We start from the raw sequence: 16370 nt of genomic DNA, 5'->3' as shown, positions 1-16370 counted from the left end.
AGGGAGAGGTCCTCTCTTGTCGGGCAGTGCTTGATCATTAAGGGCTGAGAGGTTAAGTGTAAGACCATTTAGGATACCTGATGGGCTAATCTTGCACCTGCCCACAGTCCCTAGGTTTTTATAAGATGGCTTGGCCCAGGGACCACTTAATGTAAGTGTTGGGCCCATAGGGTCCATGTGATGGGCTCAGGGGTTTACTGAGTTTTTCAGTGAATTCGGCTGGGCCTTGTAATAAAGGCTGGGTCGAACCCATGTGGCTGGTGTGTAGATCAATGCTTGGGTCCCACGCCATACAAAGAAGCCCAACTGGGCAGTAGATTGGAAACTAGTTAAGCACTGGACATTTAATGGGCCAAAAGCCCATTTCGAGCTGGGCTGATATGATCACCCATTTATGGGGCGAATCTGGGATTAGAGTTAGTAAAAGGAATGGGCCTTTAACCTTATCCACTCAGGGAGACCAAATTCAAATCAGATTTGAATCTGGTAACCTCCTGATAAGATCAGGAATAAGCTAACTTAATCTTCAGATAGGATTGAGATCATCCCCTATCCAAATACTGATTTGGATTGGGATAACTCCTAATTAGGAGGTTTCTTAATCAAGAAGAAAAGAGGAGAAACCCTAAGAGAGAAAATCAATCAGATTTCGAACCTAGGGTTGTGTGCAAGAAACCTGCGAATTGAGATAGGATCTCATACACACTCCAGAGAAAAGAGAAGCAATTCAGCCATTTTCGTCCCAGGAGTTCTCCTTCAGCCGCCACCATTCTTTCTGGCAAGATTCGATCTTTGAGGAAGAAAGAAATCAAGAAATCAATTCTTGACATCAGTCTTGCAGAAAAGACTAAAAAAGATTTGGTGCTCAGAGTTTCCAGAGGATTCTTGCGAAGGATCCAGTGTGTAGGACGCACTCTGCTGGTTCCGTTCCACATACAGCTATGTCATCTTCAGCAGGAGCGGATCTTAGTGTCATCTTTGGGTGTGAACACCAACTTTGGGAGATACTGCTTCTCTGGATCAGGTATAATTCCTCCATTCCCTTTGGTTCAGATTTGGTTCGATTATGGTTCAAGTAGGATCCTTGAATATTGTATTCTAAATTTAGGGAATACGATTCCCAGTTGGAAGAAGGTAGGAAAATTTTTGAAATTCGCCCACCCATTCCACAATCTTCATAGCGTCCATTAGATGGATCCTACCATTCTTTCAAGGTGTACCATATCGTATCTTTGGGTCTCCAAAACACTAAATATTAAAAGTTTTCAAGGTTGGTTTGTTTTATATAATTTTATATGATGTGACAACATGTCTGACAAAATATAAAACAAACAGTATAGGTTTGATCATTTTAAACTCTCGATACACAAAATTTGTGTATCACAGTATCAATACTTTGAACCATGTGCATAACTAGTACTTTGAACATAGAAATTCTAAAAAAAAGTAATGGAAAGTTTCTTGATTTTCTTTTTTTTCTTAAAAATGTCATGATCCAACGATCCAAGAAATGCTAATGTCTTTCACGTGAACAATAGATAAAAGAAATGGAATATAAACATCATACCTCTTATGTAAAAATCCAAAAAGGAGCAGAAAAGATTACTAGCGTGTCATATTTCGCCACTTGTCCTTCAAATCAACCTGAACATTGCAATCTCTAATAAGAACAACGTAACTCTCTGAAACAGTAATTAAGTTCACTTATGGCAATTGACCCCACTGGCCAGAAGGCCAAAACCCCCTACTAGGGATGATCATGGACCAGGCTTAACACCTATGTTAAGGGCTATAGCCGAGGCTCAGGCCTGGGCCAAGTTCCAGGCCTATGACTTTAAATATAAATATTAAATGTATATGATATTTTATATTATATGAGATATAAAATCTGTTTAAAATTTATGTTATACATTATATAATATAAAATATTATATATAATGTGTATAATAGGTGTCATGTTATGATATACAACCTAAAATATTACATTCTATCAAAAAAACCTAAAATATTACAAAAATTAACATGTATCATAAGTGTGGATCAGACCTAAAGTATTGGCCCAAGCATGGCACAGAAATTTCCAAGCTGGGCCAGGCCGAGCTATAAATGATCACCCCTACCCTTTACTCCCCATTTACTGTATTAGGGTCCAGGCAGTCAGTAGTTACTTAAGCATATAAGTTGAACACCAAAATCCTTACTTAATATTAATTATCTTACAATAACAAAAGATACTATATTATTTGCTTATATTAGAGAAGTCCTTAATATAATAATTGATATAACAAAATATCCATTCTTGCAGACAAGGTGTTCAAAGGTTCCCAATTGACTGGGAAACAAGGGAATAGGCAGGGAAAAGACAGGAAATAAAGATACGACTTACCATGGTTCGAAATGAAATTTTTCTATCTATCAGAAATTTTTTCTATTTTTCAATTTGCATGCTTGCTAGTTAGTATATAATATAAAACAAAGAAATTAACCTAGAGATTAAGTTTTCCTTTGTCAAATTCCACCACCCAGGTGGGCACTTAAGAGTTCCACTGTTTCCAAGAATCACATAACACCTTGACACCTATGTATGAAATTTTGAAATACTTCAATTTTCCTAGTGGTAAAGCTAATACTTGTTTTTAGCATTTACCTATGCAATTAATGCGGTAGCTCAATATAGTTATTTCTCTGAAAGTAGATAAATAAAATTCTAATTTTAGTCAATAGACATTGTCTGATTAATGAAATGCCTTGGGATGTCAGAAGTTCTATATAGGTTGCCTACACTGCTTGAGTTCAAAACATACTTACCTCAGTCCTCTCTTCAAATACATCACGATAGCTATTTAAAATGAACTTCCAATTCCCTCTTCCATACCTTCACATGAAAAGAAAAATGTGAATGTAAAAATGACTATCCTCATCAAATTACAGCATAATTATTTACTGAAACATAAAAACATGTAAAATAAACATCCAAGTAACTTATGAGAAGACATGTAGATAGGCATAACTTTTAGTAAGACTCCGCCAAAAGCAATGATGATGAAAATAATAGCCATGTTGAAAGGCACACATACTTTTCTACAGCAGCTCTCAAAGTTTCTTCTTCCAATGAACTCCACCTCTTAGTCTTCCTCCTCCTAGCAAATTTCATCGTTTCATACTTCTTTAAGGGAGAAACAGCCCTTTTCTTTGGACTAGGTAAGTGAAGTTTCTCTGAATGACTTGATGATCCTTCAGGTCGGTCCTGAACATCATCCCACTGTAGAGAGAAGATCCTATTAGTTAAAGAAAAAACAATAGACTTAGATTAAGCACATCTTCACACAGCACATATTTAAGAATGATTCATTTTATTCTCAACAGCAACACATTAAGTTTAACAGCTTGCCAAGATAGATTTATCACCCTAATCTAAATACTCCAAATTACTTCCTGAAAGATGCCTAAAATCGGATGGACTTTAAAGCTGGTTAGAACTCATAAAAAACCTTCTACAATAACTATTTGAGCTACTACAAGTTTGAAATGATTTTCTAGCAAGGAAATAGCTTGAAATAAATATTAAACATAATTAAGGAGCAAGAAAAATAAAGATTAAGAGAAAAAGATAATTAGAGGAGTCATGCTTCTCTTCCCGAATCAAGTATGGGGTAACATATAACTCAATACAAGGCTTTTCATGGAGTCACACCAAGGAAGGGAAGTTCTTGAGCATCATATGATCATGAATAGCCTAAAACTTTAGTTAGTTTGGTTTGATCATTTGATGTATCTTTTTAGTTATTTTAATAATTAGAAATTCAGTCAAAAAGTCTGTTAGGTATTCAAGTCCACTAAACTAGCGAATGATTAAATACAAAATTAGACAACTGCATTAGAAACAAGAAGTTCTAAAATAAGTAGAACTAAAATAGAACATGTGCAATGTAAATTTAATAATAATAGGAGTGCAATTCAGGGTACACTTAAGATTGGAGACCAAGAGATAACTCAACGTGACCTCTGCCATTACAGCAAGATGGGCAAAATGGAAGGATTTGTTGGGGCCCAAACACCCCCTTCGAACCCAACTACAGATGTGGAGCAGACCTCCAAATTGAGGTCAGACTTCACCAGGTGGTGAACGAATTCAAGGAACTCAGAGTGCTTGTCTCCAGTATCGCCTCTCAGCAGCAGACCGGTGAGACCAGCCACCTAGCAGGAGCGGAAGCCTCTGCTTCCAGTAGCCAAAGGACAGGGGGTTACCCCATCAGGAAAGTCACTAAGATCAATTTTCCCAACTATTCCGGTGGAGATCCTATTCCTTGGATCTTCTGCACAGAAAGATACTTCGAGTACCATGAAACTCCTGCCCACCAACGTGTCTCCATCGCCTCCATTCATCTAGAAGGAGACGTGATTCTATGGCGCCAGAATCATCCCCATGTTACTTGGTTGGAGTTCACCGAAGCCTTGTGCATCCGCTTTGGGCCGATGGTGTTCGTGGACTATGACGAGTTGATCACTAGGCTGAAGCAGACTGGAACGGTAGCAGAATACCAACTCGAGTTTGAACGGATGGTGACCAAGGTGCATGGCTGGCCGGAGAAGGCCTTAGTAGGGTGTTTTGTGGGAGGGCTTAGAGAGGATATCCACCTAGAAGCGAGAGCACTCCGCCCGGCGACTGTCATGGCTGCAGTGGGATTAGCTCGCCTGTAAGAAGAGAGAATTGATAACCTTCGTCAAGCTAGCAAACAACCCTACCCAATCTTGAAGACTCCTCCACAGGTCGACCAATTGCCCATGAAACCGGTTGGTGATCCTCCTAAGCCCATACTACATCGGCCCACTATGCCTTTCAAGCGCCTCTCTTGGGCTAAGATGCAAGGCCCGACGCGAGAATGGCCTTTGTTATAACTATGATGACAAGTTTGGAGTGGGCCATAAATGTCGAGTCCAGCGGGTATTTCTCCTACAGACAGAGGAAGAGCCAGACGAGTCCAACCCAGAGAACTCGACTGAATGTGAATTGATTCCAGATGGTCCAAAACCTGATGGGGCTGAGATCTCCTTGCATGCCCTCATGGGCCTCAACTCTCCATTTCATGCGAGTAGAAGGGAAATTGATGGGCCGGACCGTGATGATTTTAATTGACAATGGCTCCACCCTGAATTTCATCACTTGCCGCTTGGCTAAGCAGCTAAGTATGACCATACAACCCACCCCTCTCTTTTCAACTCATGTGGCTAATGGGAATCAGATGTCATTTAATGGTGTATGTAAGAAGGAGAAAATCCTCATACAAGGCCATAATTTCGCGGTGGATCTCCATCCATTGGATTTCTCGGGGGCTGATATTATTTTGGGGGTTCATTGGTTGCGTGGTTTGGGCCCTGCACTATGTGATTAGGCCCAAATGACAATGGATTTTCACCAGGATAGCCAGTCTTGTCATCTACAGGGGGTGCAGCCTCCAGGCCCTCAAAGTGATACTTTAACCTCCATGATACGGGCCTCCAAAGCTGCAAGTCAACCCATATTTATGCACTTGGGCCTTCGGCCCACAGTTCCAATTTTGGACAACCAAGGTTGTGTCCACCCCACTGAAGTTCAACAAAGGGCCCTACGACCGATACTCAATCAGTTTGTTGATGTATTTGAGGAGCCAAACCAATTACCCCCATCCCAGACTCGTGATCATCAGATACCTCTCTTACCTGGCTCTAATCCAGCCAATGTAAGTGTTATGGGCCCGCGCGTAGGATCTCGTCACAGGTCGGTCCACCGGAAGAGACTCCTGTCTTCCCTTGCCCTTGCCCTTGCGTACAGACCCTATTGTGGCAATCACGTGGGTGATTTGTCCAAGAGATCACCCGAACTCTCCTAATGGGTGATTTGTCCAAGAGACCACCCGAACTCTCCTCACTCTCTTTCTTGGCTGGAAAACTGAATGCCTTTATTTCAATTCGTGGCTCCTTAAATAGGAGATTACAGAAGGAAATTCCTAATTAAACTCAAACTCCAACTTGAACTCAAACTCCTAATTACCTACTCCTAAAGGTAACACAACTCTTACTGAAGATAAGATAAGGATAAGGATAAGGGATGAGGAATGGTGTAGCTGGCGGCGAGTTGGCGGGCAGAGCTGATGTGGTAAGATAAGTGTGGACCCACCCTGATGAGCTGTCATGTGGGCCCCGCCCTACTACTGCTGCCCGGGCGGTGCGCGCGTCTCGCAGTGCTGCTGCCGTGTGGTGCGTGCTGCTGTAGTGCGGTGTGTGCTGCTGCCGTGCAGTGCGCGTTGCTGCCTAGTGCTGCTGCCGTGTGGTGCGTGTTGCGCGCTGCCGGGCGGTGCATGCTACTATGCGCGCTGCCAGGCAGTGCGTGCTGCTGTGTGCGCTGCCGGGCGGTGCGTGCTGCTAGGCGGCCCGCTGTGTGTGCTACTGCCTATGACTGCGTCATAGTGCGCTACCGGGTGGTGTGTCCATAACAATAAGGCCATATAGATACCCTTACTTTCAAAAGCTGGAAATTGAGAAGGCAGTAAGAGAGTTATTGGAAAAAGGGCATATACAGACCAGCACCAACCCTTTTTCATCTCTCGTGCTCTTAGTAAAGAAGAAGGATGGTAGTTGGCGCTTGTGTAGATTACCAGGCCTTAAATCAGACTACTGTGAAGGACAAGTTTCCTATACCCCTCATTGATGAGTTGCTTGATGAGTTAGGAGAGGCACGAGTGTTCTCCAAATTAGACCTGCACTCCAGGTATCATCAGATCCGGGTTCACCAAGCTTATATCCACAAAACGGCCTTTAGGACCCACAATGGCCATTATGAGTTCTTGGTTATGCCTTTTGGGTTCACAAACGCCCCCTCAACCTTTCAGGCCATCATGAATGACATCTTCAGGCCATTTCTAAGGCAACTTATTTTGGTATTTTTCGACGATATTCTTGTGTATAGCAGGGATTGGGACACACATATGGAACACCTAAAACTCACCCTCACAACTTTGAGGAGAAATCAGTTACATGCCAAAATGACAAAGTGCTCCTTTGGGCAAGGACAAATTCAGTACCTAGGACATGTGGTTGCAGCGAGTCAGGTCATGGCAGATCCACAAAAGGTAGAAGTCATTCAGAAGTGGCCCAAGCCCACTATTGTAAAAGCATTGCAGGGCTTCCTTGGGCTTACAAGATATTATGGGCGCTTCATTAAGGGATATGGGCTTATGGCTGCCCCACTAACGCGTCTATTGAAGAAAGATTGATTCAGGTGGACTGAGGAAACCCAATGGGCTTTTGAAGAATTAAAGACAGCAGTTTCTAGCCCGCCAGTCCTCACTCTTTCAGACTTCTCTCAGCCCTTTGAAATAGAGTGTGATGCTTCGGGTGTAGGGGTAAGGGTCGTCTTGATGCAAAAAGGGCAGCCCATTGCTTATTTCAGCAAGGCTCTCTCAGTAACTCACCAAAATCAGTCCACTTATGTTAAAGAAATGATGGCTGTAGTGATGGCAATGCAAAAGTGGCGTGCATACCTCTTGGGACGCCAGTTTGTTATTAGAACGGACCAACGAAGTTTGAAGTATATAGAAAAACAAAGGATGCACACCCCAGAACAGCAAAAATGGCTTAGAAAACTGATGGGCTTTGACTACCTCATAGAGTATAAACCGGGGCCCGCAAACAAAGTAGCTTATGCATTGTCACCAGTAGAAGAGTTAACCCAGCTAACCTGCTCTCAGCCCAGCTTCCCTTTATTTGAAGCTATACGACAAGAAACCAGGTCTGATCTATAGTTGCAGGCCATTAGAAATAAGTGGAATCGAGATCCTTCACAAGTTGTTGGTTACCAAGTTGTGGGGCCTGATCTTTTCTTTAGGAGCCGGTTTGTTGTAGCCCAGAATTCGGCCCACAAAGCTGAACTGCGAAGGTTGTTTCACAACTCCGCTTTGGGAGGACACTCAAGGGTGCTACAGACCATAAAGAGGCTCAGCAGCCACTATCATTGGGTAGGAATGTGTAAGGATGTATTACGGTATATATCCGAATGTCAAACCTGCCAACAGCAGAAATACTCATCACAGTCTCCCAATGGCCTTCTACAACCTCTCAGAATTCCAGATCAGGTGTGGGAAGACCTTCCCATGGATTTCATCACGGGTCTTCTTCGTTCTGCAGGAAAGGCGGTTATCATGGTAGTCCGTAGTGGTTGACCGTCTCACCAAGTACAGCCATTTCTCTGCATTACCTCACCCATACACCGCAGCTATGGTGGCTGACATCTTCATCCGGGACGTCGCCAAGCTACATGGGACCCCAAGATCCATTGTCTCAGACTGGGACCCTGCTTTCCTGAGTTCATTCTGGAAAGAATATTTTCGCTTGCAAGGAACCCAACTGCACCCTTCCACGAGTTATCACCCGCAGAATGATGGACAGATTGAAGTTCTTAATTGTTGCTTGGAGGCCTACCTTACATGTTTCGCAGGGGAAAAGCCTAAACAGTGGGCTCACTGGCTCTCGTGGGCAGAATATTGGTACAATTCGACCTATCAGTCAGCTGCTAGGATGACACCCTTCAAGGCTCTTTATGGCAGAGAACCTCCTCCCATATTACCTTATGAGTATGGGTCAACCAATGTGGCAGAAGTGGAGAACCGTCTGATTGCAAGGGACGAGATCCCTAGATTGCTCAAGTCCAATTTGGCAAAGGCCCAGCAGCGAATGAAGGCCCACTATGACGCTCACCACCGCCCATTGGAATTTCAGGTGGGTGACTTCATTTACCTCAAGCTCCAACCTTACCACCAGATCTTAGTGGTAAGGCGGGCTTGGCACAAGTTAGCACCCAAGTATTATGGGACTCATATGGTTTTGGAAAGAGTGGGCCCTGTTGCTTATCGGTTGGATCTCCCTGCAACCTCGAAGCTACATCCAGTGTTTCACATCTCACTTCTTAAGAAGGCAGTGGGGAATCAGACCCCTATCTCACCCAACTTACCCCGGTTCACTAAAGAAGGGGACCTCAACACTGAGCTTGTAAGAATTGTGGATTTCTGTTGGGTTCAACGAGGAGGTCAAGTTGTGCCCGAAGCCAAAGTAGAGTGGGTTGGGCTTCCTCCAAACGATGCCACTTGGGAACCTTATCTTAGGCTGAATGAAAGGCTTCCAAACCTAGACCTTGAGGACAAGGTCAATGTTAAGGGGGGAGAAATTGTTGGGGCCCAAACACCCCCTTCGAACCCAACTACAGGTGTGGAGCAGACCTCCACCAATCAGCATTTCACTAGAAGACAAAGAGGCTAGCATGCCACGCTGGCAGAGCCTTTCCAGAGTTAGTTACACTGCCACCAGAAGATATTTTCTTCTTGATTGCATAGATAGGCCAGCTATATAAGGCCCTGATCATGTAATAAGTGGCATGAATGAGCATGTCTCTCTTTCTCTCTGTTATCTTCTTCCTCCCATCCCCGTTCTTCCATCTTTCTGTTTCAGGAGGTTAAGCCACCCTCGAAGGGGCTTCCGAGGTGAGCGGTAACTCATCAGGATGCATCTAGAGTCTTATGTGATAGGCGAATACCACTTCAGCTAAAAGGAAATTTCTATAAAACGTTGTAAGGCCAGCTATGTTGTATGGAGCAAGAATGTTTAACAGTTAAGAAAACAGCATGTCCAGAAAATGAGTGTGACAGAAATACGAATGCATAGATGGGTGAGTGGTAAAACTAGAAATAACAGTGTTAGAAATGAAGGCATGCGAAGAAACCTAGGAGTAGCTCTGATAGGCAAAAAAATGTGAGAAAGTAGATGGAAATGGTTTCTTCACATACATAGGAGACCACCTACAACACTTGTTAGGGAAAGTGAAACATTACAAGTTGAAGGGGATAGTAGAGATAGGGATAGTCCAAAAAGGACTTGGGCGGAAATAATAAGAAATTATTTAAAAACCCATAATTTAACGATTGATATAACACTGAACATAACAGAATGGCAGGATAGGATTCATGTAGCCAACCTCATATGGTTCGGACAAGGTTTAGATGAGGTAATCAAGTTCACTAAGTTCCGACATTTTGAAGATCCAAATTAGAAGTTATTGAAATTTATTCCTGGTATGATTTTAAGAAGATTCTCATTTTATTGGTTTATCTTATAACCAGTCAATAGTTATTAAGGATATATTTCTCTCTTGAGTTTATTAAAGATGGTTAAAATATTGAGACATGTGACCATCACTAAGCAAACTCAACACAATTCAAGTGACACCCAATTTCTATCTTTGTGCAACCCAGATTTCTGACATGGATATAGTGAACACACAAATCCAACATGTGAGTGGGATAAACACTACCTCTTGTGTAAATAGTTGCATTTTATCCTTCACATCACCTATTGGGAATTGGGAGGTTCTTTTTAAACAGAACTTCAACTTTTAACTACAACCTAGCAACCTGGAAAGAACAATAAAGTGGATTTGGGTACAGGTATCCAAAAGAAAAACTGGGAGCAAGAAAAGCACACCAGATGAAGTTGACCAACAGTGAACAGATAGTGCAAAGGCCCTTTTTGGTAGTAGAAAGGAAGTGCCCTAAGTTAGGCAGGATCATCTCTTACGATCCTATCTAGTTTTTGTCCATCTTGTTCACTTAATTCACTTTCTATCCATGAATCTTCTATTCACTAGAAAGTCAACTCCTTGATTACCCTCATTACAGGCATGTGATGTTTTAACATTTAATCCATACACCTTGGCAGTCTGAAGTGTATAAAACAATTGTCCCAATGCACTATGATAGGTTGCATTTCCTTTTTTTTTTTTTGGAAAAAGGTAAAGTAATTTATTCAGAATAAAAGAAGATTACAACAAGGTCCACACCACTAGATCTGCCTGGGCCCGAGACAGATTACAAGATCATCCATGATTTAGTGCATAACAAATGAGATACATTCTGATTTTTAAATTCCTCATTCACCGACACCCAGGAACAAATCTTGCCCACCGCTTTCTGCACTACTTCTGGGCTTTTGAGTTGACCACAGAAGATTATGTTATTTCTTTCAGTCCAAATGGACCAAAGAACAGCTTGCGGAATGGTATTCCAAACAAGCTTACCTTTCTTACTGAGACCCTCCATTCTCCAACACATTAGCAGCTCCTTCAGAGATCTTGGCATAGACCAACAAATCTCCAGCTTCTTGAAAAAATGTCCCCAGATTGAAGAGGAAACCTAACAATGGATACACAAGTGCTCTATGGATTCTGCACAGTTTCCACACAAAACACAAGAGGGGTCCAGAATCTGAATACCCCTTCTCTCCAGGTAAATCCTAGTCAAAGCCATTGTCCAGACCGGGAAGTTGATCTTGGAGGGGCTAGTTGGATTCCAAATCTGCCTAGCAGGGAAGTTCTCCTGACCTGAACTGCACACCTTAAGGAATAGGGATTTAACTGAGAAGCTACCATCTGCATTCCACTTCCAAGACCATTCATCTTCTAGACTCAAATCAATCCTCTGATTCACTGCAATTTGGTACAGACGAGGAAAAGCTACAACCAAGGGACCCTCCAAACACCAGGGATCCTTCCAAAACTTGATTGTGTCCCCCTTGCCGACCTTAAAACTGATCCCATTCAGAAAGAGAGGGTTGTACTTTGAGATGCTAGCCCAAAGAGATTTACCCCCAATTGGATGGGGATCCAGAGTTCTCCAATCACCCCAATCCACTCCATACTTTGCCGCAATAAGACTTCTCCACCATGCATTCCTCTCAGAAGCAAATCTCCATAACCATTTACTGAGAAGAGCAGAATTAAATTCTTTCAACTTCCTAATTCCCAGTCCACCCACTTCCTTAGGAAGGCACACTTGCTCCCATTTTACAATGTGAATCTTCTTCTAATCTTCCCAACCCCTTCATAAGAAGTTCCTTTGGAGTTGTTCCAACCTATTTGCTATTTTGTTTGGGATGGGAAAGAGAGAAAAAAATAAGTGGGGAGGTTGGAGAGGGTGCTCTTAATCAATGTAACCCTACCACCAAAAGATAGATATTTTGCCTTCCAAGAAGCCAACTTCTTTTCCATTCTCTCAATGATTAAGCACCAGATAGAGGAGGAAGAATATTTGGCCTTGAGAGGTAGACCCAAATACTTTACCGAGAGGAAATCAATTTGACAAGCCATCACTTTTGCACAATCTTCTAAATTTGAAACATGCCCCACTGGGATGATTTTACTTTTACTCAAGTTGACTTTGAGACCCGACACCACATCAAACCATCTCAGAATTCCAAGCACTGAGTCCAATTGAGTCAGAGAAGCATCCGCAAAGCATAGGGTGTCATCTGCAAATTGAAGGATATTGACTTTCTCCTTTCCAGGGGAGATAGCAAACCCATTCCATAAGCCCGAATCTGCATCCTTCTTGCTAAAAAGTGTGAGAATTTCCATAACACATATGAACAACAAAGGGTACAAAGGGTCACCCTGCCTCAGACCCCTCTGTTGGAGGGGACCATGTCTCACAAACCTGTCACCTCATAGTTGATGAAGCAGCAATAAGTCCCCAAACCCTACAGAAGTCATCAACTTTAAAATCTAAAAACTGCTTTAAACTTTTTACCCAATGTGCCACCCTCAATGTTATTGTTTCCACTAAAGCCTCCTTGCATTTTTCCTTACTTTCAAATATTCTATCATTTCTTTCCTACCAAATGGTCCAAATTATTGCTACTCTAGTGCACCTCCAAAGAATCCTTCCCCTCCTTGTCTTACCACTGCAACCATTAGGGTTGAATAAACCTTCCAACCGGTCAGGAGATGACCACCTGCACCCAAAAAGGGAAGTAAACCAACTCCAAATAAAACCGACAAAAGGGCATGATGAAAGAAAGTGGATAGCAGTCTCACCATTCAACTTACACAGGACACACTAGTTAGGGGACAAGCACCAATTTGGCCTTTTCCTTTGAAGTACATCAAAGGTATTAATACAACAATGAAAGGCTTCCCAACAAAAAGCACTGATTTTAGGGGGAATAGGATGGCACCAAATTTCTTTGACTAGAAACTAAAGAGAAAACTATGTGGCAACCATCGAATGAAGAAAGGATTTACAAGAAAAAGATCCATCAGAATTAGTACCCCAAACTCTAGAATCTGACCCACCTTCCCCCAAGAAAACTGAATTCAGCAATCCTAACAACTCAGAGACTACAAGCAGTTCAGACTCTCTAAGATTCCTATTAAAACCAAGGTTCCAATTCAATCCTGGAAGGTGAGAATGATGGTTTAGGAAATCAGAAATAAGCTTACCCTTGAACCTAGACAGATCACAAAGAGAAGGAAATTTCTCCCCTTAGGAAGTATCACCAATCCACAAATCCTCCCAAAATACAAATCATACCTGATAAAATTAAGGAACATAGGGAGGACATCATGAATGGTCTTCCAGGGAGCAGCCAAGTTAGCCCTACGTAGACAGGCAACATCCCATCCGTTGCACAACATGCCATGAATGCTTGCAACCACTTTGTGCCATAATTTCTCATTTTCATTTGGAAACCTCCAGAGCCATTTGCCCAGCAAAGCCCGATTCTTCATTCTAACATTACCAATTCCCAAACCCCCTTCCTCTTTCAGTTTACTCACCTTCTCCCATCTAAGCAAATGATCCTTATTTTTTTCCCCTGGCTCCCATAGAAAATCCCTCATGATTTTTTCAACTTTCCTCACTATCTTTTGTGGCATCCTAAGCACTGACATATAGTACACTGAGAGATTTGCTAAAGTGGATTTAATTAGGGTTATTCTCCCCCCCCCAATGACATATAATTTATTTTCCACGCCGCCAATCATTTCTCTATCCTTTCCACCACCGGAGACCAAAAACAGGCAGATCTAAGATTATCTAAAGGGGTAAACCCAAGTATTTCATTGGCCACTCACCTTTCTCACAACCTAGGGAACTTGCCAAGAATCTCACTTCATCTTCTTCAATGTTGACTCCAACCAATAAGCTCTTTGACCAATTAATCCTCAAATTAGACATCTTCTCAAAGAGATTCACAACCGCCCTCAAATTTTCCACTCCCTCAATGATGATAATAATAATAATAACACCAAGAAATGACACCAAAAGATGTATAATGCAGTAAAAAGTAACTAAATAAATTTATTGAGCAATACAGAATAAGAACCCTGATTAATAACATATACAATAACTCATCAAGTATAATAGAACACTGAGTCATTCAAACATCACCTCATAAGTGTGGGCAGTACTATTCCGTTCCATCAAACTAGGCCTTGGCATATTCTGATTACTAGAACTCTCGTTTCCAATATTACTGTTCTTTGCTTGAACCTCTACGATGCCCTCATTGTCATGGCTTGATACAGCAGCATCTACCTTATCTTGATTTTCTTCCGAAGGTTTGTGATTCATGTTTTCTCTTGCAGTGTTTGACAGTACAGTTTCTGCAATGTGTAAAGCATCAAGAAGAGGGTCTTTCACCAATGTTTGTAGATCTGAAGTACTCGACTTGAGAGCTTCTTGTATTTTGCTAACTTCAGGTGTCGGCAAGCAATCATATTTATTACATGCAGTATCCACACCCATTCTTGCTGCGTAAGTAATCTCAGATTCTTTAGAAGCTAAGTGATTGAACTATAGCTTTATATATTGGAAAAGCCAAAGGTTTGACAATAACACACATATTTTACGAATTAAAAAATTAATTTGGAAAGAGGAGGAACCCAGTAAATTAAAATAGAGAACCAGTGCACTAAAAACACGGTGATTTTGCAAGGAAAGAATGAAGCAAAAAAGGAAATGGCATCACTAACCAATAGACGATGAATGAAGCATCACTTTCTTGCCATCTTCCGCAGGTATGTTTATAGGCATTTCAGAATTCTTATCTCCCTCGGGGATGAGAGTTGAACTCGCTGCTCTCTGTCCCAATCCAACTTGATCAGGTATTGAGACACTACTAAAATCGTTCGTTTCCAATCCCATCTCGTTCATCTTTTCAGCTGCGAATTCCAGAAAAGAGGGGATCATCGCTTCTCTTGCCTCGTTTAGAAAAATTTTTAGCAGTCTAAGAGCATCATTTCGCGTATCCTTGTTTAAGACATTTTGACAACCGGTGGCACTCCATTTTGCCGCCTCGATCTGTGCCAACGCCTCTTTAAATTGTTCCGAAACCAACCCAGTTTTTCCTGAAATCATTTCGCCTATCCTGACCTTCCATGTCCTCTTGACTGAATCAAAATAATCAGCACGCTTGTCCGGACCCTCTCGCAATAACCTCACTGTACAATCAACTGCTACCGCGCAATAAGCTTCCTTCATCGATTCCAGAATGGAATTTCCTTCCATATACTCTAACTCTTCAATCCTTTCTAGCGATTCAAGAACCCTCTCCGAAACGGAACCATTGGATACTTCTGAAGAGATTCTCCTTAAAAGTATTGCCTTCTTGAGACGGAGATCATTGTCCGACAGGGGAAGGACATAAAGAAGAGCGTTCACCACACTATCGTCGATTGGTTGTAGAATCATAAATTCAGCAATCCAGCGTGCGATTTGTATGTCCATTGGCGCATAATTATCTGGGATTCGAGTTAGAGTTCCTCGAGAGGGAGGCTCAGAGAACAAAGAAAGGAAAGGGTCGCTCTCGCTCCGTTGGAGTGGCTTCGGCCGATTTCCCGCCCGTTCCCAACTTCTGTACTTCGGAATTTGGACCCAGGGCTGAATCCGCATCTCCTGCCCCGGAGAAGGAGAACATAGTACTATAAAAGGGGAGATGTTTCCATTCACGGGTAGAGGTGTTAACGAAAATCTGAATTCGTTCGATTATTTAATTCTTATATATAATATATAAAATATTTTATTTAATGTATATATAATAATTAAATTATATTAATAATTTATATATTTATATATTTTATATCAATGAAATATTTATTTTATATTTTTATTAATTATCTAAAATAATTAATTAATTGAATTCATATCAATCAAATTTCTAATCAGATTTGAATTTAGATATTATCTGATTGGATTCGAATTTGATATGTTTACACTCTGATTTACAAGGGTAGTGTATTGTAGGTAGGCGTGGCAGAATTCTTGTGGGCAAGAGATCCGGAATCCACAAAACTAGGGCTTAAGGGTGATCATGGGTTGAGCATTGCACTTATAATAAGGGTTATAGTTTAGGCCGGGGCCCGACTTAGTCCGGCCTGGGATTCCAAGTTTAAAACATAAGCCATAGTCCTAGTCTATATGGGCTCGAGCCGGGTTGAGCATGACTTCAGGCTATATATATAAACTTATTTTATATATTATATAATATAAAATATTCATATTATAAAAATT

At 41.7% G+C, this 16370-nt stretch overlaps 1 protein-coding gene across 1 annotated transcript; it reads right to left on the bottom strand.

The window, feature by feature from the left end:
* Positions 1-1567: 1567 nt before the first annotated feature.
* On the bottom strand, positions 1568-15838 carry LOC104600854 (uncharacterized). The gene is made up of 5 exons (XM_010263998.3): positions 14834-15838; positions 14250-14611; positions 3078-3262; positions 2809-2875; positions 1568-1644 (listed from the first exon to the last, which is right to left on the bottom strand). The coding sequence occupies exons 1-5, from the start codon at positions 15750-15752 to the stop codon at positions 1606-1608; spliced, it is 1572 nt and encodes a 523-aa protein (XP_010262300.1). The 5' UTR covers positions 15753-15838; the 3' UTR covers positions 1568-1605.
* Positions 15839-16370: the final 532 nt, after the last annotated feature.

This window comes from Nelumbo nucifera, chromosome 3 (genome assembly GCF_055504915.1).
Source record: "Nelumbo nucifera cultivar China Antique chromosome 3, China Antique-T2T, whole genome shotgun sequence".
Taxonomy (NCBI): Eukaryota; Viridiplantae; Streptophyta; class Magnoliopsida; order Proteales; family Nelumbonaceae; genus Nelumbo; species Nelumbo nucifera.
The sequence above is the reverse complement of the archived record's forward strand: the minus strand, read 5'-3'. Positions and strand labels throughout refer to the sequence as shown.

Excerpts from the sequence above, each read along its gene's own strand:
- LOC104600854 (XM_010263998.3), bottom strand. The coding sequence starts at position 15,752 with ATGCGGATTCAGCCCTGGGTCCAAATTCCGAAGTACAGAAGTTGGGAA. Across the intron at positions 3,263-14,249 it reads GTACTGCCCACACTTATGAG|TGGGATGATGTTCAGGACCG; the intron begins GTGATGTTTGAA and ends TTCTCTCTACAG. Across the intron at positions 2,876-3,077 it reads TTGAGAGCTGCTGTAGAAAA|GTATGGAAGAGGGAATTGGA; the intron begins GTATGTGTGCCT and ends TTTCATGTGAAG.